Raw genomic sequence first — 24213 nt, forward strand, 5'->3', positions numbered from 1 at the left:
GGAGGGCGGGGTTCACAGGGGTTCCGGTGGGGGGTTGCCGCGAATTGCGGGAGGTGGGGGGTCACGGGGGGTGCCGCGAATCGCGGGGGGGTTGCGGGGGGGGTGTGACGCGAATCTCCACAAGAAAAAATCAACACAGAAAGGTCAACACATGTAAATGTTGATATAAGTGTGCCACTTCATTGGTGTCCATGTTGACACATGACAATGAATATGAAAACATTCAAAAAATGAAATAAATCTTCAAAAACTCATGTCAACCTTTTTCATTGTCTACCATAGCCGTGCCAGTGTTTTGCATGTGCCATTTAATCCTGGGGCTGCCGCGAATCGCGGGGGGTGCCGCGATTTGCGGGAGGGGGGGGTTGCGGGGGGTGGGTGCCGCGAATCGCGGGAGAGCGGGGTTCATGGGGGTTCCGGTAGGGGGTTGCCGTGAATTGCGGGAGGGGGGGGGGTCGCAGGGGGGTGCCGGGGTGGCGCGAATCGCCGGAGGGGGGGTTGCGGGGGGTGTGACGCGAATCGCCACAAGAAAAAAATCAACACAGAAAGGTCAACACATGTAAATGTTGACATAAGTGTGGCACTTCATTGGTGTCCATGTCGACACATGAGAATGAATATGAAAATATTCAAAAAATGACAAAAAAACTTCAAAAACTCATGTCAACCTTTTTCATTGTCGACCATAGCCATGTCAGTGTTTTCCATGTGCAATTTAATTCTGGAGCTGCCGCGAATCACTGGGGGGTGCCGCGAATTGCGGGAGGGGGGGTCGCGGGGGTGGGTGTCACGAATCGCGGGAGGGCGGGGTTCACAGGGGTTCCGGTGGGGGGGTTGCCGCGATTGCGGGAGGTGGGGGGTCACGGGGGGTGCCGCGAATCGCGGGAGGGGGGGTTGCGGGGGGGTGTGACGCGAATCGCCACAAGAAAAAATCAACACAGAAAGGTCAACACATGTAAATGTTGACATAAGTGTGCCACTTCATTGGTGTCCATGTCGACACATGACAATGAATATGAAAAAATTAAAAAAATTAAAAATAAATCTTCAAAAACTCATGTCAACCTTTTTCATTGTCGACCATAGCCATGTCAGTGTTTTGCATGTGCCATTTAATCCTGGGGCTGCTGCGAATTGCGGGGGGTTGCCGCGAATCGCGGGAGGGGGGTCGCAGGGGGGGTGCCGCCAATCGTGCAAGGGGGGGTCGCGGGGGGGTTCTTTTTGCCGCGAATCGCGGGAGGGAGGTCGCGGGGGGGTGTTTTTTCCGCGAATCGGGGGGGGGGTCACGGGGGAGGGTTTGCCGTGATTCGCGGGAGGGGGGGGTCGCGGGGTGGTGGTTATGCCGCGAATTGCGTGAGGGGTCGTGGGGGGGGTTCTTTTTGCAGCGAATCGCGGGAGGGGGGTCGCGGGGGTGTTTTTGCTGCGAATCGCGGTAGGGGGGGTCGCGGGGGAGCGGGTGTTTTTGACGCGAATCGCGGGAGGGGGGGCGCGCGGGGGGGGGGAGGTTTTGCCGCAAATCGCGGGAGGGGGGCGCTCACCTGGTGGCTGTGGAGTAGCAGTGCTGGGCAACATGGGAAGGCAGTGGGTGTCTGGCACTGTCTGTGGGCTCACTGGGCTGGTTCTCTGTCACATACCTCCCAACATGACCCTCTCCAGGAGGGACACAATGCTCTGTTTCTAGACTTCCCCTTAATGTATGATTGCCATCACCTGTTTTAAACAGGTTAATTTCTCAGAAAGGTGTTCAGCACAGATGAAGGCAATCACACATTAAGAGGAAAGTCCAGGAACAGAGCGTTATAGACACTTTGAGTGACAGATGTAGCCAAATATATAGGAGATATAACGTAGACCCAGAGAGCATTTCATGGCTTTTATATCAACATTTATTGAACTTGTTTATTCAAACTCACTCACTGTAACTGAGAGCCAAATAACACGAGCGCGAGGAATTAATCACTATTACTGTAACGTATTCATCTGAACAGACACCTAAGGGATTATTCTGGCTGATTTGCTCAGATGCGAATTTGCATCCCTGCGAGTCAACCAAACCCCGCCTTGCTCGTAGGGCATGTGACATTCGTAGGCCGGGGCTGAACGCCCACATCTTTCGATGGTCGCCGCACGCATATTTAAGGTTGCTCTGAGGAACCTGACATATGCGTGCACTGTCAGTGGGAAGCGGTCAGGAAGCATCCGGTGATGTCAGCTGCCTGTCCGTCATGCCCACATTCCCATATGCTTCCCAGTGCCCACGCCAATCTCGGCCCGCCACCCGTTGTCCTGGGTCTGTGCACCCGTCGAACAGTCTGTTTGCCGTGGGTGCACGCACCCTGCGTATGCACATGTGCAGAATGCGCATATCGCGACCATCGGTTCTTGTGTGTACGCAGGGCGGCAGCGAACAGACCTGAATAAGCTCCCTAGAAACTTCATTTCCTACAGCGCCCCCTAGCCAGACCCCTGGGAACTGCAGCTTGCAGCTGTTTTCCCCCAGACGATGCTGGTGCTGCTCCTAGCCATTACGTTGTAGCAGAGGGGCATGTGTGAGTGGGAGGAGCAGTCGCAGGCCGCAGTCCTCACAGTCCCTGGCATTTGGGATTAGCTGGGAATGACATGGAGAAGACACATATATATACACACACACAGGGGCCGATTCAGCCACATTCGTTATGGACCGAATTTGTCCCCGTCCCCGATGTGTGGGGTTTGCGCATGCGCGCATATCCGAATAAGAAAACTCTGGAAGGGGCAGGACAGGGGGCGGCAGCAGGGGAAAGCCCAGTGTTTTATGGGCTAACGCAGGTCGTGCGGGGTCGTGCGATTGTTCGTGTGCACATCGTGCGGTATTTCAGTGCAATGCTCGGTACCGTGGGTTGAGAGGTCACTCAACTGATCATATGTGCTGCATGTATGATCATTCGTATGTGCTGCCCGTATGATCATTCGTATGTGCTGCCCGTATGATCATTCGTATGTGTTGCCCGTATGATCATTCGTATGTGCTGCCCGTACTGACCATTCAGCTACTAACTGTCATTTATTCAAACATATCCGGTAACATGGCAGTTAGGAGCTGATTGGCTCATAGTGGGCTGAATTCACTCCCCCTGGCCAATTTTGGGGTTTGCGAGTGTGCGTTCGCTCTAGGATGGGCAGGCAGGAGGCAGGCATTGGGCAGAAGCAGGGGAACAATGTATGGGCGCGGACACTTGGGTGGGTAGCATCAGGGGCGAATTTAGGGGTCAGGCCACCCCTAGGCACAACATTTTTGTCCCCCCCCCTCCTATTTTAATGTAATCATATATGTATATACAATATTATTTATATATTTCATTAAAATTTAACTGTAGCCCACCTTAATATTTTTGTAAGCACTCTGGACTGCTCACTGTACGGAGGACCCGGAGGGAGGGAGGCACTTATTAGTACAGTGTTTTACAGCACAGTGTGTCTCACTCTCCGTCAGTCTCTCTCACACTGTTACTGACTGAGCGCAGGGAGGATCTGCGCGCCGCTCAGCTCAGCTGCTAGATACACAGCAGCCAATAGACTGTGTGTGTGTAGAGTAGCCAATGGGGGGTGCCGGCAGCAGTGAGTCTGAGACATTTCCGGACGCGCAGGGGGACCGTCGGACCCAGCCACTAAGTGATGATGTAATGTGCATGGCACAGCGGGTGCGCAGTTGCAGGTGACGAGCGGCGCTGCCGCCTACAAATGAAAATTCATGTCTGCGGCGCTCGTCATTCGCTGCTGCCCACCCGCTGTGCCATGCTGCTATTTAACAGAATGCTAGCCTGCCTGCCGCCCTTAATTGGTGCCGCCCTGAGGCCGGTGCCTCACGTGCCTAGGCACAAATTCGGCCCTGGGTAGCATACCTGCTTGGGGTGGGCGGTTGATGTCACATGACATGACAGTAATCGCCCCAAATTCGTCGGGTAGTGGGCGTTTGAAAAAGTCTGTCCAGGGAACGGATTCGGCTGGCTGGGGTGGCGGACGTTCGGCAGGGTGATTCTAAAAATGTTCTACTAAATCTAATTGCGCTTTTTCCCTCCTGCGTGTGTGATAGGCCGAGCACTCAAGCACGTTAAAGACGACTTATTCACCCTGGAATCGGGCATGAGGAAAGGAGTCCCGAGGGTCCTGGTGGTGATTACCGATGGCCGTTCCCAAGATGAAGCTGTCAAGGTTGCCACTGTGCTGCAGCTGGAAGGTAAGATCATTATTTCATCAAGGAAATATCTTTAATCAACTATTTGTACTGCTGTGGGACTACAAGTTCAGTGGGCCCTTTAGTGCCCCACATGCTGGAACTTGTGGTTCTCCAAGTCCCTGCATGCGGTGCAGGCTTGCTGGGACTTGTAGTTCCACTGCAATACACAATTACACTTTACATCAGCCTGATGGCCACAGCCCACGGCCATCAGGGACAGCCCCGGGCATCAGCATTGGCAAGTAAGTTCTGGTGGTGGGGGACACCTTCATTTGGGGGGTCCCCACTTCCCCAGGATCCCTGCCCATGCTGACCGGTCAGGGGGATGAATGCTTTGGCCAGGGGGGGACTTATATAAAAAATCTCCCCCCGGCTGTGGCATTACCCTGCTGGCTGGTTGGGCCCGGTGCTGTTTCTTGAAATACGGGGGACCCCTAGTCATTTTGTCCCCCGTATTTTGGGAACCAGGACCGGCCCTTGACCCCACGCCGTTTTTTTAATCTTGTTTTACCTTAAACACAATTTTTAACACAAAACCATGCACAGATCTCAATGATCGGTGCATGGTTTTGTCAAATTCGCCTTTCAGAACCTGGCCTAAATGGATGTGAATTATTGGGGGAAATTTACTAAAGGAAATTTGTAAAAAAATAGGTGTATTTGTATCCAGAAATACACTTATTTTTGACATTTACTATCCCGAAAATATGGCAATTCGTAGTCGTATTGATGTGCTATCAATACGACTACGAATTGCCATATTTTCAGGATAGTAAATGTCAAAAATAAGTGTATTTCTGGATACAAATACACCTATTTTTTTTACAAATTTCCTTTAGTAAATTTCCCCCCGAAGTGTGACTAAAAATCGCCAGGTTAGAACGTGCGAATTCGGGGCAAAAAGTGCAATTTTTTCCCCTGCAAATCGCATCCTATAAAATGTGTGATTTTGGGAAAACGTGCGAATTCGGCTGTTTTTGTGAAAAAAATCACAAAAAAAAAATCGATTCCTATTTAATGTCACCCAAAGTATTTTTTGAAACCCGAAATGTCAATGCCAAATACACTTTACAAAATGTACCCTAATGTTCCAAATATTTTGCATACTATATAGTATACAAACACAGCACTGACACAGGTGACACACTGGCCCTTATTCTGCTCCAGATAAATCAGCACAGGCATAGATTGTAAACATGGAAAGGGTTTATTTAGCTGGAAGCCATATTTCCAGAGCCTTTAGCTGGAAGCCATATTTCCAGAGCCTTTAGCTGGAAGCCATATTTCCAGAGCCTTTAGCTGGAAGCCATATTTCCAGAGCCTTTAGCTGGAAGCCATATTTCCAGAGCCTTTAGCTGGAAGCCATATTTCCAGAGCCCTGAAGTGCAAGTTGTAGTGGGAATACATTACTACTAGTAGTGTCCCACAGTTGGCCCCAGCAGACGTACTGGCTGATATTCAGGTATAAGGAGGACATATCAGTGATGAGTTCCTGTCTGTGACCTGTGAAAGGACCTGATCTCACACACAGTAATATCCCTACCTGGGGGGAAACAGGATCGCAATGTGGGGAATTCCACCTTTCCCATTCATATAAAACCTCCATTGTTTTGCTGTTCTCTGCCTTTAATATTAATATTACACAGGAGAAGGAGTCAGCCGGGGGTTCAGGGCGCCGGCTGCAAAGCATGAAAGGAAATAACTGGAGACCGCAATATAAATCCCAGCATCAGTAACTTGACATGGGTGACCGTGAACAATTAGAGACGCGTCAATCTTTTTCATGTTGAATTTTGCTTATGTCGACATTTTATTAAAGCCAACCTTGTGCATGTCGACCTTTTTTGGACTTTCAGGGTAACGGGGAAACCACAGGTGTAAATTGTTCAGAATGCAGGATTAATGCCAGTTCAACATGTCGCAGCAAATTACCCAAAACCAAGGTCAAGCCAAAGTCAGCAGGAGAAATCCAAAGCTATGGTCAGGGCAGGCAGTCAGCAAGCAGGATCAGGGGGCTGGCAATGTTGTAGGATGGGAATAGCAATTACATATCCCACAATAATGGGTACAGTCACACGTTGGTTCATTACAGTACTGCAGGGCATGGCCAACAGCCAATCACTCGTGGCCAACTGACACCGCGGTACTGCGGCATGCTACTCCCTCCCAGTAATAATAGAACATAAGAGCTAATACCTATTTCTTTTGTGGAATAGTGGAAGCAGCCCAGTTCAGCAAACAATACGCTTTATTTCAAGAAATTGGATGACAGTGTCAAATCGTACATGTTTTACCTCAGATTTCGATGCGCATCGGATCGGAGCCTGAGATTACAGTAGAGATTCCTCGATACATCTTCTGAAAAACGGCCACATACTGTGTATCATATGCGATCCTGCCGCCTGGGAAGCTGATTCACTAAGCTTGGAAAGTGATAAACAGCCAGCCAATCAGCTCCTGCCTGCCATGTCACAGGCTGTGTTTGAAAAATGTAGCAAACAAAGAAACGAAAAGGATGTCCTTGATGGGTGCACCTAACGGTCTTGGTTAAAATGTAACCTTTAATAGTCTTAATTAAAACATAGCGAAATATGACAAACACACATGTAACAACAAAACGTGAATACAAGGGAAGGGTAGGGTGTGTTTATTAAAATAGTGGCTCACTCGATGCGCACAGATGTTCTTGAATTATTATGTATAACAGGTTAAATTGTATCGACGCACTTATCTCAAATAAACGTCAATTCATATTGTGATGTCCATATTTTTAGTGCATTTAAGTGCATTCAGTTTGTGATCCTCAAATATCCACTGCAGGCAGACACAAGTAGTATATATTATACGTGATGTGTTGAAACAGTCGACGGGATGTCGACCACTGCAACTTATGATATATATACTGCTTGACTCACAAGATTCACTCCAAAGGAGTACTGCATAGCCAAATGTATTGGCTCCAAACTGTCACTTTTGATAAACATTCCTCTCCAATCTATGACATAAGGGATAGCGAACCTTCCTGTCAACAACCGCAGACAGGCAGTTAATCTCCCATTGACACACCCCCATGTGTACCACTTTGGGCATGACACCTTAATTAAAAATAGGACACCACAATATGAATTGACGTTTATTTGAGATAAGTGCGTCGATACAATTTAACCTGTTATACATAATAATTCAAGAACGTCTGTGCGCATCGAGTGAGCCGCCGTTTTAATAAACACACCCTACCCTTCCCTTGTATTCACGTTTTGTTGTTACATGTGTATTTGTCATATTTTGCTAAGTTTTAATTAAGACTATTAAAGGTTACATTTTAACCAAGACCGTTAGGTGCACCCATCAAGGACATCCTTTTCTTTTCTCTTTTTGCTAGATTATCCAATTGTTGTCCAGTGGTAGCACACCTCTCACAAACAAGATTTGCAGGTTGACACCTCTTCAACTAAAATCCAGGGGGGTCCAGACATTCCTCAAACACAAAGAGAATCCTGTGCTGATAACCATTCCTTTCTCTTGCCTCTGTGTTTGAAAAATGTCAGGCAGGAGCTGATTGGTTGGTTGTTTATCACTCTCCATTTTATCACTTTTGAAGCTTAGTGCATCTGGCCTTCAGTCTGACACTACTGTTAGCATAAATGCTGTACATACATCATTCCTGGGCTGATATAATCAGGACAGATGTTATACTGACCCAATGACGGTGTACAGTAAAAACACAAGTAGACAATGCTGTGATTCATAGCCCCGCAGCGCGTACAGTGAGGTCGGACATTATTAAGTAGTAAAAATAGAGGCTTGGAACGAACTGTGAAAACATAACATAAAACTGGTTTTATGAGAACAATAACATCTGTGCAACTGAGACAGCGAGACCGTCTGCGATGTGATCAGGGTTTATTTAACCCAAAGCACCGCTATCTACAACCTCGTTAGTGAGTGCTTGATGTTTACACGGCACTAAACGCACCCAGTTACTGTACAATAATATGCTCCAGGTCCTCCTGCGCCTCTCATCTTCCCATTTATAGGGCCAGATGTATGAAGCTTCAAAAAGTGATAAAATGGAGTGTGATAAACAACCAGCCAATCAGCTCCTGTCATGTTTCAAACCCAGCCTGTAACATGGCAGTTGGGAGCTGATTGGCTGGCTGTTTATCACTCTCCATTTTATCTTTTTTTCAAGCTTGATACATCCGGCCCGTAGTGTGTTTACTGCTGAATGTGTTATCAGAGCTTTTGCTGGACAGTGGTGTATGCTGTCTGTGACAGGAATTACCATTTTCTATGGCAGTCGGCTGTTATAAAATGCTGGTAGGTAAAGTATGTGTAATTATAATTATGTCCCAGCAGCATACTGTTTAAAATTCTACTTTGGTGCCTGATTCGCTACTGGGTGATCTCCGGAGATCTGCGCATGTGCGCACACACCAGTGCGTGTGCTCAAGCACTTCCCGCCACAATTGTAGTTAACTTTAAGTAGCGACGGGGGGGAAAGCCGAAGGAAGCGGTGAGGGAGATGGCGATGTAGACTTTTCTGGAAGCTCTTCAGACAACGCAGGCGTGTCCAGACCGTTCGGGGGGTGGCCTTGCCCTGTCCTGGATGCCCCACCCCCAACTCATGCCCTTGGTCAAGACAATTCAGCAGAAATAAACAATGTGGGAGAGATCAGTAGGGTAATTATGCCTATGGTGCACCCCTCCTAGTTCTGATAGTGGTGTGTTGCACTTGCCTCCAATAAAAGTGTATCTCCCAAAATGGCCACCGCCTCCTCTACCATCCTTAATAACTGTTTCCTCTGAGCCATTTCGGAAATTACATTTTCAATGGTGCTAGGCACAACAGACCTGCAGACAAAGATCTGCCGATCTTTGGGGGGAAAGTAGCAATAGCGCCATTAGACCCCCAGAGCTCGCAAGCCACGCAGAACTCCCATCTTAGTAAATTTCCCCCTATATCTTGGCCGTTCGGTGCAGTAATAAGTCGTTTTGTGGGCGGAGCACAGAGAGGAGCTGATATAGAATAGTGCAATAGCAAAACAACCAATCAGCTCCTCCACTTTATCTCTCTCCAAGTCTTGGTGCATCTCCCCCACAATCTCCTGTGATGAAGTCTTGGTTCTACAGACCGTTTTCTCACCATCCCTGCCCCACCCTACATAAACAGAAGAGTCCGAGCGATCCCAGGCATCCTACTGGCTGTAACCTCTACGTGACTTACCCAGCATGCGTCTCCTTTCTTCTTCCCAGGCGTCAGCATCTTTGCTATCGGAGTGGCGGACGCAGACTACAACGAGTTGGTGAACATCGGCAGCAAGCCCAGCAGCAGACACGTCATCTTTGTCGACGACTTTGATGGTTTCAAGAAAATCGAGGATGAACTGATTACTTTTGTCTGCGAGACGGCAACAGCAAGTGTGTGCCCAATTCTCTGTTGTGTCCATTCTCTTAAGCTGCCCATACACACTGCTATGCGTGCTGTCCCGATGTGTGCTTTGAGGTGCGCGCTCCCACCTCATCGCACAGTACAAAAAGTAATGTGATCCGTGCTAGTACAGCACGGAAAGCACGCCCTCATAGCAGCGTGTATGGGCTGCTTTAGAACCACTGTAAGATATTTAGAAGATAAGAAATAATGGGGGAAATTTACTAAAGGAAATTTGTAAAAAATAGGTCAGAGTTGACGACCCTCCCGGAATTTGCGGGAGTCTCCCGAAAATCGGGTCCTTCCTCCCGGCCCCCGGAAGGGTGGGCAACCCTCCCGGAATCAGGGGGACCCCCACTGAGCCCCCCGATCGCGGCATTTATATGCCGCAATCCGCGGGTCTCAGGGGAGGGGGCGGAGCTAAAACGGCACAATCGTGTCGTTTTAGCCCCGCCCCCTCCATGGATATCAGTTATTTAGTCCATTTCCGTAATGGGGGCGGGGCTTAATGACGTCACGGTTAAGCCCCGCCCCCAAAAATCGTAATGAAATATTCCTCTCCGGGCTTCTCCCGGAGAGGATTTTCTGAAAGTCGGCAACCCTGAAATAGGTGTATTTGTATCCAGAAATACACTTATTTTTGACATTTACTATCCCGAAAATACGGCAATTCGTATTGATAGCACATCAATACGACTACGAATTGCTGTATTTTCGGAATAGTAAATGTCAAAAATAAGTGTATTTCTGGATACAAATACACCTATTTTTTTACAAATTTCCTTTAGTAAATTTCCCCTGTAATATCCACTATAAGTTACAGTTGTAGTTGTGTTTGGGTTCAGTAGATTTCGTTGACTTGATCATGTCGACATGCTTAAAATATCCACTGGGGAAATGTGATAAGGACTTCCGACTGTCATCCATCAATGAGTAATGTCATGTATATTACGTTCATCCTGGCGGAATGGTGACAGTAGGATATGGAAGGTGCTGGGACATTTGGGCCTGATTCCTGGGTAGGAGAAGGCTGCCGTGGGCATGTAGTCAGAGTTGTGTCCTGTAAGTGTGTGTATGAGAGTGCAGTGTGTATTGTGTGTAACAGGCGTGTATGAGGGTGCAGCGTGTATTGTGTGTAAAAGGTGTATATGAGAGTGCAGCGTGTATTGTGTGTAACAGGCTTATATGAGAGTGCAGCGTGTAATTTGTGTAACAGGCGTGTATGAGAGTGCAGCGTGTATTGTGTGTAAGAATGTAGTGTGTGTAACCAGGGGTGCCGAGAGAGGGGGGGAGCAGGTACAATTTACCCTGGCCCGGGCCTTTCAGGGGGGCCCTGGTCTGGACGCACAGGTTTTTTTTTATTTGGTGGCAAGTACCCCCAACATGACCCATTCCATTAGGTACAAAGGCCCTTATTCTGATCTGTGCGGCCGGAGCCGCATACGTTGCTCCGGCCGCACAAACCAATCCCCGCCTACAAGACGGATCGCCACGGCCGTCCGTACGCGGACGGCTGGCGATCCGCATGAAAATGGTGGGGCGTACGCCTCCACCATGGTGGGAGCTGCCCCCTGCATTCGATGGTCGACGACCATCGAAGGCAGGGCCGCACGCTCCCCCCGCTCACGCAAGCTTAGACCACACGGACAATCGTCCGTGTGAAAGCTTGTATGGGGGCGGCGAGCTGACATCCGGCGATGTCAGCTTTCCGCCCCCATCACTGGCGTCATAGCCTCATTACCATGCATACGCCCCGCGTTTGCATGGGAACGCCCATGAAACGCGGGGCGTATACATAGGTAAATGAGGCTATCAAGCCCCTCACGCCCCTATACGCCCCCTTTGCGGCGTATAATTTTTGTGTGCGGCGAATTCGCCTGCACATGCGCAGAGTGACCTCTGCGCATGTGCAGAGTGAAAACATCGGCGGTACAGCCGCACGCGGGCCGTACCGCACAGATTAGAATAAGGGCCAAAATGAGGTTGCGCTCCAGCACAGTCCAAAATTCAAAGAGGGGCAGTCACATCAACTGCCAGTGAGTCCAGGACAGTGATGCTTGGGGTGGCAGTATATGTGACCCCCACTTTTGAATATTGGACTGTGCTGCTGGCTCACATCTGTAATTGCCACTGGCAGGGAAGTCCAGGAACAGAGCATTTTGTACCTAATGAAATGGGCCATGTTGGAGGGTATGTGTAAATCCTTTGCAAAGAGCATGTAACCCCTGACAGAGCATGTTAACCCCTGGCAGAGCATGTTAATCAGGGCAGACAGGTTAATCCCTTGCACAGAATGTTAACCCCTGACAGAGCATATTAACCCCTGGTAGAGCATGTTAACTTCTTAATATGCAATGAGCATTACGGTGTGTGGTATAACATGTAATGAGCATTATGGCATGTGGTATAATATGTAATGGGTGTGTGACATGTGTAATAGGCATTACAGTGTACATTTTTGTACGTGTATCCACCTTGGAAGCAGTGGCGTAACACCAGGTCCGCAGACTGTGTGGGGATCTCCGTCCGTGGGGGCCCCAGGAAGTTGCTGTACCGGGGCCCAGGATTTCTCTTGGCGGCCCTGTGTGTAACAGGTGTATATGAGAGTGCAGCGTGTATTGTGTATAAGAATGTAGTGTGTGTAACAGGTGTATATGAGATTGCAGTGTGTATTGTGTGTAACAGGCGTATATTAGAGTGCAGTGTGTATTGTGTGTAACAGGTGTGTATGAGAGTGCAGCGTGTATTGTGTGTAAAAGGTGTATATGAGAGTGCAGCGTGTATTGTGTGTAACAGGCTTATATGAGAGTGCAGCGTGTATTTTGTGTAACAGGCGTGTATGAGAGTGCAGCGTGTATTGTGTGTAAGAATGTAGTGTGTGTAACAGGTGTATATGAGATTGCAGTGTGTATTGTGTGTAACAGGCGTATATTAGAGTGCAGTGTGTATTGTGTGTAACAGGTGTATATGAGAGTGCAGTGTGTATTGTGTGTGTAACATGTATTACCACCGCAAAAGCGGAGGTGGACTTGGGCGCTAATATCCCTTAAAAATAATTGGACACATAAGGAAAAAGGTTTTTCTATGAAAAAATGAGCAGCAATCTTCAAAAATTGCACTAGTTTCAGTGCAAAATATGTATCAAGTCTATGGCCTAGACCACAAACTTGTACAGCAAAATGTATATTCAAGAGGAAAAATGGGAAGATTGCGCTAATATATATACAATAAATTCCAATGCACCATGGAGGGGATCACATTTATAGCAAAAGACTGGAGACTGCTTCAAACTATTGTATCAAAAAACTATTTAATTAACATATAAAGCAGTGTTTTTCAACCACTGTGCCATGGCACACTAGTGTGCCTTGAGCTGTTCTCAAGTGTGCCCCCAGATCTAGAGATGCCCAAACCAGTTTACAGCCACCACCAGCTCAACTGTTATTTACTGGTCTCTTCTTTTCATGTAGAGCCAATGTATTTTATTTTTGTTACCTGTGGGGACCAGTGTGATTTATTTTATATGGGGGCCAATAGGTTTGTGTTTTTTTCCTGTGGGGGCTGATGTGTTTTGCCCTGTGAGGATCTCATGGTGTGCCTTGGCAATTTTAAAATCGTATTTAGTGTGCCGCAAGGTAAAAAGGTTGAAAATCACTGATATAAAGTATACATATGTATAGCTATTTAGGGTGGCCACCTAAAAAATTAAACATGTATATTAGCACTAGGTGATTCATCGCGCCCTACGGGCGCTCTTCACACCGTCGTAAGGGGCTGCGCCCCCTTAATTTGTGAACATTTGTATATGAGAAAGATGGTTAGAATTGTATGAAAGATTCCCTGTATTGCAACTTGAGTTATAGGTGAAATGTGTTAAATAGAGAGCATATGATGTGGAAGGGGGTGTGTATTGTTTTGTTTAATTAAAAAGCGGTTACAGAGTAAGATGTACATTGATAGTGTGGATGGTACAGTGACATTTGGGGTTGGGATCATTTGGTCTATTGCATTATGGTCGAAAGTCATTAGGTCGAATCCATTAGGTCGACATGCTAAAAGGTCGACATGATTCTAGGTCGACATGGGAAAAGGTCGACATGATTCTAGGTCGAAAGGTCATTAGTTCGACAGGTCATTAGTTCGACAAGGTCATTAGTTCGACATTGTCTATGTCGACATTCACAAGGTCGACATGGGTTTTTTTCACTGTTTTTTACCTGAATGTCAACACAGTCGACATGGACACAGTTTAAAGTGCACTGCAGCCCCTCGCATCGCTCGCTGCGCTCGCAATGCGTCGGGCACGGTGCCTCGCTACGCTCGGCACACTATTTTATTCTCCCACCACGCCCTAGTGGATGGTAGGGCATGAAATACCGCCTGTCGGCACATGTTGGCTCAAAAAACAGTGAAAAACTCCATGTCGACCTTGTGAATGTCGACATAGACAATGTCGAACTAATGACCTTGTCGAACTAATGACCTGTCGAACTAATGACCTTTCGAACTAGAATCATGTCGACCTTTTAGCATGTCGACCTAATGGATTCGACCTAATGACTGTCGACCATAATGCAGTAGACCAAATGACCGCATCCCGGTGTTTTTGAGTCAGCGGCTCCCCACTGGCGGAGGTCACGACACAGGAAAACAGGAGGCTGGGTAGTGATAGGGGTGTGTGGACATAAGGGGGACTAAAGAGGAGGGTGGGAGATACTGTGCAGCTTCTGCCAGTGGGTGAGGGTCCAGTGTGGCAGTACAGGAGTACAGGATGGTGGCCCTGAGTCAGTGTCTCCTCCTACTGGGTGGGAGTTAGGGTACATGAGAGCAGGAGGCTGGGCTATGAGGCATGATAGGGGCATATGGGCAACACAGCGTCAGCGACTCCCCAGTGGTGGAAGTTACGGTTCAGGAGAGCAGGAAGCTGGGTAGTGATAGGGGTGTGTGAGTATACGGGGGACTAAAGAGGGGCTTAGGGGTGCCGTGAATTGTGGGAGGGGCGTGGGGCGTGCCGTGAATCAAGGGAGGGAGGGGGCGCAGGTGTCCGCGAATCGCGGGAGAGGGCGGGGGTCCGCAAAGCGTGGGAGGGGGCGTGAATTGCGGGAGGGGGGGGTGTGTGGGGGGGTGACGTGAATCGTGGGAGGGGGTGTGAATCGTGGGGGGGGGGGGTGCGCGGGGGTCCGTGAATTGCGGGAGGGGGGGGCACGGGGCGCGATAAATCACCTAGTTGGTTATATATTCTTGTAGAAGGATGGTAGGATGTTGCTGTCATTCAGAATGCATTTACATAAACAGTAATAGTAGCAGTAAAAGATCTGACTTAAAACACCTACAGTAAAACAGAACAGGTGAAACCAAAAAATTGGTTGATGATGTGTAGGTTGATTTGCACATAGTTGTCACTGTAAAAAAATTGCTACAAAAAAAATCAACACAGAAAGGTCAACACATGTAAATGTTGACATATGTGTGGCACTTCATTGGTGTCCATGTCGACACATGAGAATGAATATGAAAACATTCAAAAAAGAAAAAGAAATCTTCAAAAACTCATGTCAACCTTTTTCATTGTTGACCATAGCTGTGTCAGTGTTTTGCATGTGCCATTTAATCCTGGGGTTGCCGTGAATTGCGAGCGGGGGTGGGGGGGAGGGAGGAGGTGAGGTGTGTCCGCGAATCACGGGAGGAGGGGTCGTGGGTGGATGCCGTGAATTGCGGGAGGGGGGGTCGCGGGGGGGGGGGTGTGGGTGCCGCGAATCGTGGGAGGGTGGGTCGCAGGGGCGGGGGGTTGCCGCAATGACAGGGGGGGGAATCGCGGTAGGGTGGGTCGCGGGAAGTGGGGGGTACCGCGAGGAAGGGGGGGCCTGGGGGGTTGGCACAAATCGTGGGGGGGGTCGCGGGGTGCCACGAATCGCAGGAGGGGGTGTGTCACGGGGTGGGGCCACAAATCGCGGGAGTCGCCGCGAATTGGGGGGGGTGCGCTGTGAATCGCGGTAGGGGGGTCGCCGGGGGGTGCAGTGAATCACCACAAGAAAAAATCAACACAGAAAGGTCAACACAATAAAATGTTGACATAAGTGTGGAATTTCATTAGTGTCCATGTCAACACATGAGAATGAATATGAAAACATTGAAAAAGTGAAAAATAAATCTTCAAAAACTCATGTCAACCTTTTTCATTGTCGACCATAGCAATGTCAGTGTTTTGCATGTGCCATTTAATCGTGGGGTTGCCGTGAATGGGGGGGAGGGGAAAGGGACACATTAGCTCTGTTTCTGGACTTTCTTCTTAATTTATGGATTACCATCACCTGTGCTTAAACACCTTTCTTATCAATTACCCTGTTTAAAACAGGTGATGACAATCATAAATTAAGATGGAAGTCCACAAACAGAGCATTCTGTCCCTCCTGGAGAGGGTCATGTTGGGAGGTATGGAGGTGGTGGGGCGCTCACCTGGTGTGTCTGGTGAGTAGCTGTGTCTTTGCTGTGTAACATTGAGAGGCAGAGGGTGTCTGTCTGGCACTGTGGGCTCACTGGGCTGGTTCTCTGTCGTGTGAGTCAGTCATGTGAGTCAGAGGCTCCACCCAGCGTTACAGCTTCAGACACACTTTGAGTGACAGATGTAGCCAAATATATAAGAGATATGCTATAATAACAATGTGCACATAAACACAAGCTAAATATTTGGTTTTGGATAAAAAAGGGGGTGATGATAATATTCACTCTGAATCATTGTGCTATGATCCATTGCTCCTGAAAAGGACATTTTTTTTAGGTGGCCACCCTAAATAGCTATACATATGTATACTTTATATGTTAATTAAATTGTTTTTTGATACAATAGTTTGAAGCAGTCTCCAGTCTTTTGCTATAAATGTGATCCCCTCCATGGTGCATTGGAATTTATTGTATATATATTAGCGCAATCTTCCCATTTTTCCTCTTGAATATACATATTGTGTGTAACAGGTGTATATGAGGGTACAGTGTGTATTGTGTGTAACAGGTGTATATGAGAGTGCAGCGTGTATTGTGTGTAAGAATGTAGTGTGTGTAACAGGTGTATATGAGAGTGCGGCGTGTATTGTGTGTAACAGGCGTATATGAGAGTGCAGCGTGTAGTGTGTGTAACAGGTATATATGAGAGTGCAGTGTGTATTGTGTGTAACAGGTGTATATGAGAGTGCAGCGTGTATTGTGTGTAAGAATGTAGTGTGTGTAACAGGTGTATATGAGAGTGCAGCGTGTATTGTGTGTAACAGGTGTATATGAGAATGCGGCGTGTATTGTGTGTAACAGGTGTATATGAGAGTGCAGCGTGTATTGTGTGTAACAGGTGTATATGAGAATGCGGCGTGTATTGTGTGTAACAGTGTATATGAGAGTGCAGCGTGTAGTGTGTGTAACAGGTAATATATATGAGATTGCAGTGTGTATTGTGTGTAACAGGCGTATATGAGAGTGTGGCGTGTATTGTGTGTATCAGGCGTATATGAGAGTGCAGCGTGTATTGTGTGTAACAGGTGTGTATGAGAGTGCATCCTGTATTGTGTGTAACAGGTGTATATGAGAGTGCAGCGTGTATTGTGTGTAACAGGTGTATATGAGAATGCGGCGTGTATTGTGTGTAACAGGTGTATATGAGAGTGCAGCGTGTAGTGTGTGTAACAGTATATATATGAGATTGCAGTGTGTATTGTGTGTAACAGGCGTATATGAGAGTGTGGCGTGTATTGTGTGTAACAGGCGTATATGAGAGTGCAGCGTGTATTGTGTGTAACAGGTGTGTATGAGAGTGCATCCTGTATTGTGTGTAACAGGTGTGTATGAGAGTGCATCCTGTATTGTGTGTAACAGGTGTATATGAGATTGCAGTGTGTATTGTGTGTAACAGGCGTATATGAGAGTGCATCGTGTATTGTGTGTAACAGGTGTATATGAGAGTGCAGTGTGTATTGTGTGTAACAGGTGTATATGAGAGTGCAGCGGGTATTGTGTGTAACAGGCGTATATGAGAGTGCAGTGTGTATTGTGTGTAACAGGTGTGTATGAGAGTGCATCGTGTATTGTGTGTAACAGGTGTATATGAGAGTGCAGCGGGTATTGTGTGTAACAGGTGTATTGTGTGTAACAGGTGTATATGAGAGTGCAGCGTGTATTGTGTGTAACAGGTGTATATGAGAATGCGGCGTGTATTGTGTGTAACAGGTGTATATGAGAGTGCAGCGTGTAGTGTGTGTAACAGGTATATATATGAGATTGCAGTGTGTATTGTGTGTAACAGGCGTATATGAGAGTGTGGCGTGTATTGTGTGTAACAGGCGTATATGAGAGTGCAGCGTGTATTGTGTGTAACAGGTGTGTATGAGAGTGCATCCTGTATTGTGTGTAACAGGTGTGTATGAGAGTGCATCCTGTATTGTGTGTAACAGGTGTATATGAGATTGCAGTGTGTATTGTGTGTAACAGGCGTATATGAGAGTGCATCGTGTATTGTGTGTAACAGGTGTATATGAGAGTGCAGTGTGTATTGTGTGTAACAGGTGTATATGAGAGTGCAGCGGGTATTGTGTGTAACAGGCGTATATGAGAGTGCAGTGTGTATTGTGTGTAACAGGTGTATATGAGAGTGCAGCGGGTATTGTGTGTAACAGGTGTATTGTGTGTAACAGGTGTATATTGAGAGTGCAGCGTGTATTGTGTGTAAAAGGTGTATATGAGAGTGTGCGTGTATTGTGTGTAACAGCGTATATGAGAGTGCAGGCGTGTATTGTGTGTAACAGGTGTGTATGAGAGTGCATCCTGTATTGTGTGTAACAGGTGTGTATGAGAGTGCATCCTGTATTGTGTGTAACAGGTGTATATGAGATTGCAGTGTGTATTGTGTGTAACAGGCGTATATGAGAGTGCATCGTGTATTGTGTGTAACAGGTGTATATGAGAGTGCAGTGTGTATTGTGTGTAACAGGTGTATATGAGAGTGCAGCGGGTATTGTGTGTAACAGGCGTATATGAGAGTGCAGTGTGTATTGTGTGTAACAGGTGTATATGAGAGTGCAGCGGGTATTGTGTGTAACAGGTGTATTGTGTGTACAGGTGTATATGAGAGTGCAGCGTGTATTGTGTGTAAAAGGTGTATATGAGAGTGTGGCGTGTATTGTGTGTAACAGGCGTATATGAGAGTGCAGCGTGTATTGTGTGTAACAGGTGTGTATGAGAGTGCATCGTGTATTGTGTGTAACAGGTGTGTATGAGAGTGCATCGTGTATTGTGTGTAACAGGTGTGTATGAGAGTGCAGCGTGTATTGTGTGTAAAAGGTGTATATGAGAGTGTGGCGTGTATTGTGTGTAACAGGCGTATATGAGAGTGCATCGTGTATTGTGTGTAACAGGTGTGTATGAGAGTGCATCGTGTATTGTGTGTAACAGGTGTATATGAGAGTGCAGCGGGTATTGTGTGTAACAAGTGTATATCATCAGTTACAGATATTATAGCTTAATGTGTAGTATTTTGTGTCTGTTCCATGTGATATTTATATACTTCTGCATCCCCAGCGTGTCCATGGGTGTACATACAAGGCAACAGCGTATCAGGTAATGTCTGCTTCCTCTGTATTGTATGTATGTATGTATTATATTGTATTATTATACAGTATGTACTGTATTGTGTGTATGTATGTATTATAGTGTATTATTATACAGTATGTACTGTATTGTATTATATTATTATACACTATGTACTGCATTGTATGTATGTATTATAGTGTATTATTATACAGTATGTACTGTATTGTATTATTTTATTATACAGTATGTACTGCATTGTATGTATGTATTATAGTGTATTATTATACAGTATGTACTGTATTGTGTGTATGTATTATATTATATTATTATACACTATGTACTGCATTGTATGTATGTATTATAGTGTATTATTATACAGTATGTACTGTATTGTGTGTATGTATTATATTATATAATTATACACTATGTACTGCATTGTATGTATGTATTATAGTGTATTATTATACAGTATGTACTGTATTGTGTGTATGTATTATATTATATTATTATACACTATGTACTGCATTGTATGTATGTATTATAGTGTATTATTATACAGTATGTACTGTATTGTATTATATTATTATACAGTATGTACTGCATTGTATGTATGTATTATATTATATTATTATACACTATGTACTGCATTGTATGTATGTATTATAGTGTATTATTATACAGTATGTACTGTATTGTATTATATTATCTCTTATATATTTAGCGATCTGTCACTCAACCCCTGTGGAGAACGTTCCTGTGTAAAACAGTTTCACTTTCATGTGTCTGACGTTCCACCCCCTTGACATCACCCTCCCCCCGCCCAGCCAGGGCTACAGTAACAGTACACGCCCACCATCCACCATTACTCCACAGCCACCATCCACCATTACTCCTGCACATCCCTACCCTCTGCCAGGACCCCCGCGACCCCCCTCCCGCGATTCGCGGGACCCCCCGCGACCCCCCCCTCCCGCGATTCGCGGGACCCCCCGCGACCCCCCCTCCCGCGATTCGCGGGACCCCCCCGCGACCCCCCCTCCCGCGATTCGCGGGACCCCCCGCGACCCCCACTCCTGCGAATCGCGACCCCCCCGCGACCCCCCCCTCCCGCGAATCGCGGGACCCGCCCCCCCCCCCCTCCCCGAATCGCGGGACCCCCGCGACCCCCCTCCCGCGATTCGCGGGACCCCCGCGACCCCCCCTCCCGCGATTCTCGGGACCCCCGCGACCCCCCCTCCCGCGATTTTGCGGAACCCCCGTGACCACCCCTCCCGCGAGTCGCGGGAACCCGCGACCCCTCTCCCGTGATTCGCGGGACCCCCGCGAACCCCCCCTCCCACGATTGGCGGGACCCCCGCGATTCGCGGGACCCCCGCGATTCGCGGGACCCCCGCGACCACCCCGGTATCCGGACTATTGTTAGACAGCACTTACATCGACAGCCATTACATCGACACCATTAGTTCAACAGCTCAATAGGTCGACATGGTTTTAGGTCGACATACCATTAGGTCGACATCTCATTAGGTCGACATCTCATTAGGTCGACAGCTCATTAGGTCGACAGCTCATTAGGTCGACATGTTTTTAGGTCGACACTGCCATTAGGTCGACAGTGTCTATGTCGACAGTCAAAAGGTCGACATGGGTTTTTTTCACTGTTTATTGAGCCGACATGGGCCGACAGGTGGTATTCATGCCCTACTATCCACTAGGGCGTGGTGGGAGAATAAAATAGTGTGCCGAGCGCAGCGAGGCACCGTGCCCGAAGCATAGCGAGCGGCTGCGGTACACTTCAAACTGTGTTCATGTCGACTGTGTCGACATTTTGGCCCAAAAAAAAGGTGAAAAAACCCATGTCGACCTTTTGACTGTCGACATAGACTCTGTCGACCTAAAAACCTGTCGACCTAATGAGCTGTCGACCTAATGAGCTGTCGACATAATGACATGTCGACCTAATGGTTTGTCGACCTAAAACCATGTCGACCTATTGAGCTGTCAAACTAATGGTGTCGATGTAATGGCTGTCGATGTAAGTGCTGTCTAATATCCTGTCCCAGACCCGACCACCCCCTCCCGCGATTCGCTGGACCTCCGCGACCACCCCCTCCCGCGATTCGCGGGACCCCTGCGACCCCCCCCTCCCGGCATTAAAAGGGCCCATGCCCCCCTCACGCAATTCACGGCACCCCCATACCCCCCTTCCTGCGATTCGGAACCCCCCACGACCCCCCCTCCCGCGATTCATGCCCCCTCCCGCGATTCACGGACCCCCGCACCCCCCCCCTGCGCCCACCCTCCCTTGATTCACGCCCCCCTCATGCAATTCACGGCAACCCCCCACACCCCCCCTCCTGCGATTCGCAGCCCCCCCACGACCCCCCCCCTCCTGCGATTCATGACCCCTCCCGTGATTCACGGACCCCCGCACCACCCCCCTTGACTCACGGCACCCCAGCACCCCTCTCGCAATTCACGGACCTCCGCAACCCCCCCTCCGCAATTCACTAACCCCGACAACCCCCTCCCGCAATTTGCGGACCCCCCTTCCCACGATTCAAGCCCCCCCGCGCCCCCGCCCACGATTTGCGGACCCCCGCCCCCTCCCGCTAACCGCGGATCCCCACACACCACCCCCCCCTCCCGTAATTTGCAGACCCCCCAGACCCCCTTCCGGCAATTCCACCCCCCAGCGGACCACCGCGGCCCCCGCTCCCGCATTTCACGTAACCCCGTGACAATGGGGGATCCTGTACCACCACAAGCAGGTACCGCCCCTAGGTGGGAAATCCGGCCCTGGCTGCCGCACTGCAGGTTTCCCCACTGCCCTCTGCACCAGCGCTACAACTTTTATCAATGTCTTGCCCACATACCACTATTATACAGCCTCCTGCTCTCATGCACGCTCACTCCCTCCCAGTGGGAGGAGACGCTCACCCACTGCCGGGAGCTGCATACTGTCCCCCACCCTCCTCCAGTTCTAAGGGATGCCCATCGACCATCAATGATTTTCAAATAATCGATGGTTTATGGCCGATGTTAAATACTTTTGCATCAATGTGGGAGGACACTGCCCTGCCTCCTGTTCTCCTGCCCCGTAACTTCCGCCAGTGGAGACCCGCTCACCCTGTGTTGCCCACATTCCCCTATCATGCTTTACCGCCCAGCCTCCTGCTCTCATGCACCCTAACTCCCACCCAGTCGGAGGAGACACTGACTCCTGTATTTCTGTGCTGCCACGCTGGACCCCTCACCCACTGGCAGAAGCTGCACAGTGTCCACCACCCTCTTTAGTCCCCGTATGCCCACACACCCCTATCACTACCCAGCTTCCTGCTCTCCTGAACCGTAACTTCCACCACTGGGTAATCGCTGACGCTGTGTTGCCCACAACCCCTATCATGCCTCATATCCCAGCCTCCTGCTCTCATGCACCCTAACTCCCACCCAGTAGGAGGAGACACTGACTCAGGGCCACCGTCCGGTACTCCTGTGCTGCCACGCTGGACCCTCACCCACTGCCAGAAGCCTGCAATACAGGGCATCTTTCATACAATTCTTAACCATATTTCTCACATACAAATGTTCACAAATTAAGGGGCGTAGCCCCTTACGCCGGTGTGAAGAGCGCCCGTAGGGCGCGATGAATCACCTAGTTATACAGTATGTACTGCATTGTATGTATGTATTATAGTGTATTATTATACAGTATGTACTGTATTGTGTGTATGTATTATATTATATTATTATACACTATGTACTGCATTTTATGTATGTATTATAGTGTATTATACAGTATTTACTGTATTGTATGTATGTATTATAGTGTTTTATTATACAGTATGTACGGTATTGTGTGTGTGTGTGTGTGGTATATATATATATATATATATATATATATTGTATTATTATACAGTCTGTACTGTATTGTATGTATGTATTATATTGTATTATTATACAGTATGTACTGTATTGTATGTATGTATTATAGTGTATTATACAGTATTTACTGTATTGTATGTATGTATTATAGTGTTTTATTATACAGTATGTACGGTATTGTGTGTGTGTGTATATATATCTCCTATATATTTGGCTACATCTGTCACTCAAAGTGGGTGTCTGTGTCTATAACGCTCTGTTCCTGACTTTCCTCTTAATGTGTGATTGCCTTCATCTGTGCTGAACACCTTTCTGAGAAATTAACCTGTTTAAAACAGGTGATGGCAATCATACATTAAGGGGAAGTCTAGAAACAGAGCATTGTGTCCCTCCTGGAGAGGGTCATGTTGGGAGTTATGTGACAGAGAACCAGCCCAGTGAGCCCACAGACAGTGCCAGACACCCACTGCCTTCCCATGTTGCCCAGCACTGCTACTCCACAGCCACCAGGTGAGCGCCCCCTCCTGCGATTTGCGGCAAAACTCCCACCCCGCGCGCCCCCCCCTCCCGCGATTCGCGGCAAAAACACCCGCTCCCCCGCGAACCCCCCCTTACCGCGATTCGCAGCAAAAACACCCCTGCGACCCCCCCTCCCGCGATTCGCTGCAAAAAGAAACCCCCCCACGACCCCTCCCGCAATTCGCGGCATAACCACCACCCCGCGACCCCCCCTCCCGCGAATCGCGGCAAACCCTCCCCCGTGACCCCCCCCGATTCGCGCAAACCCCCCGCGACCTCCCTCCCGCGATTCGCGGCAAAAAGAACCCCCCGCGACCCCCCCCCTTGCACGATTGGCGGCACCCCCCTGCGACCCCCTCCCGCGATTCGCGGAACCCCCCCCCCCGCAATTCGCAGCAGCCCCAGGATTAAATGGCACATGCAAAACACTGACATGGCTATGGTCGACAATGAAAAAGGTTGACATGAGTTTTTGAAGATTTATTTTAATTTTTTTAATTTTTTCATATTCATTGTCATGTGTCGACATGGACACCAATGAAGTGGCAAACTTATGTCAACATTTACATGTGTTGACCTTTCTTGTTGATTA

General features: G+C 48.2%; 1 protein-coding gene across 1 annotated transcript in view; it reads left to right on the forward strand.

The window, feature by feature from the left end:
- Positions 1–24213, forward strand: part of COL14A1 (collagen type XIV alpha 1 chain) — a 150845-nt gene that overhangs the window by 80002 nt on the left and 46630 nt on the right. The window contains exons 28-30 of the mRNA XM_083186746.1: positions 4073–4216; positions 9473–9637; positions 19206–19244. Of these exons, the coding sequence (XP_083042872.1) occupies positions 4073–4216; positions 9473–9637; positions 19206–19244 (348 nt within the window). The remainder of the gene's footprint in view (positions 1–4072; positions 4217–9472; positions 9638–19205; positions 19245–24213) is intronic.

This window comes from Crinia signifera, chromosome 5 (assembly GCF_055691185.1).
Source record: "Crinia signifera chromosome 5, ASM5569118v1, whole genome shotgun sequence".
NCBI classification, from domain to species: Eukaryota; Metazoa; Chordata; class Amphibia; order Anura; family Myobatrachidae; genus Crinia; species Crinia signifera.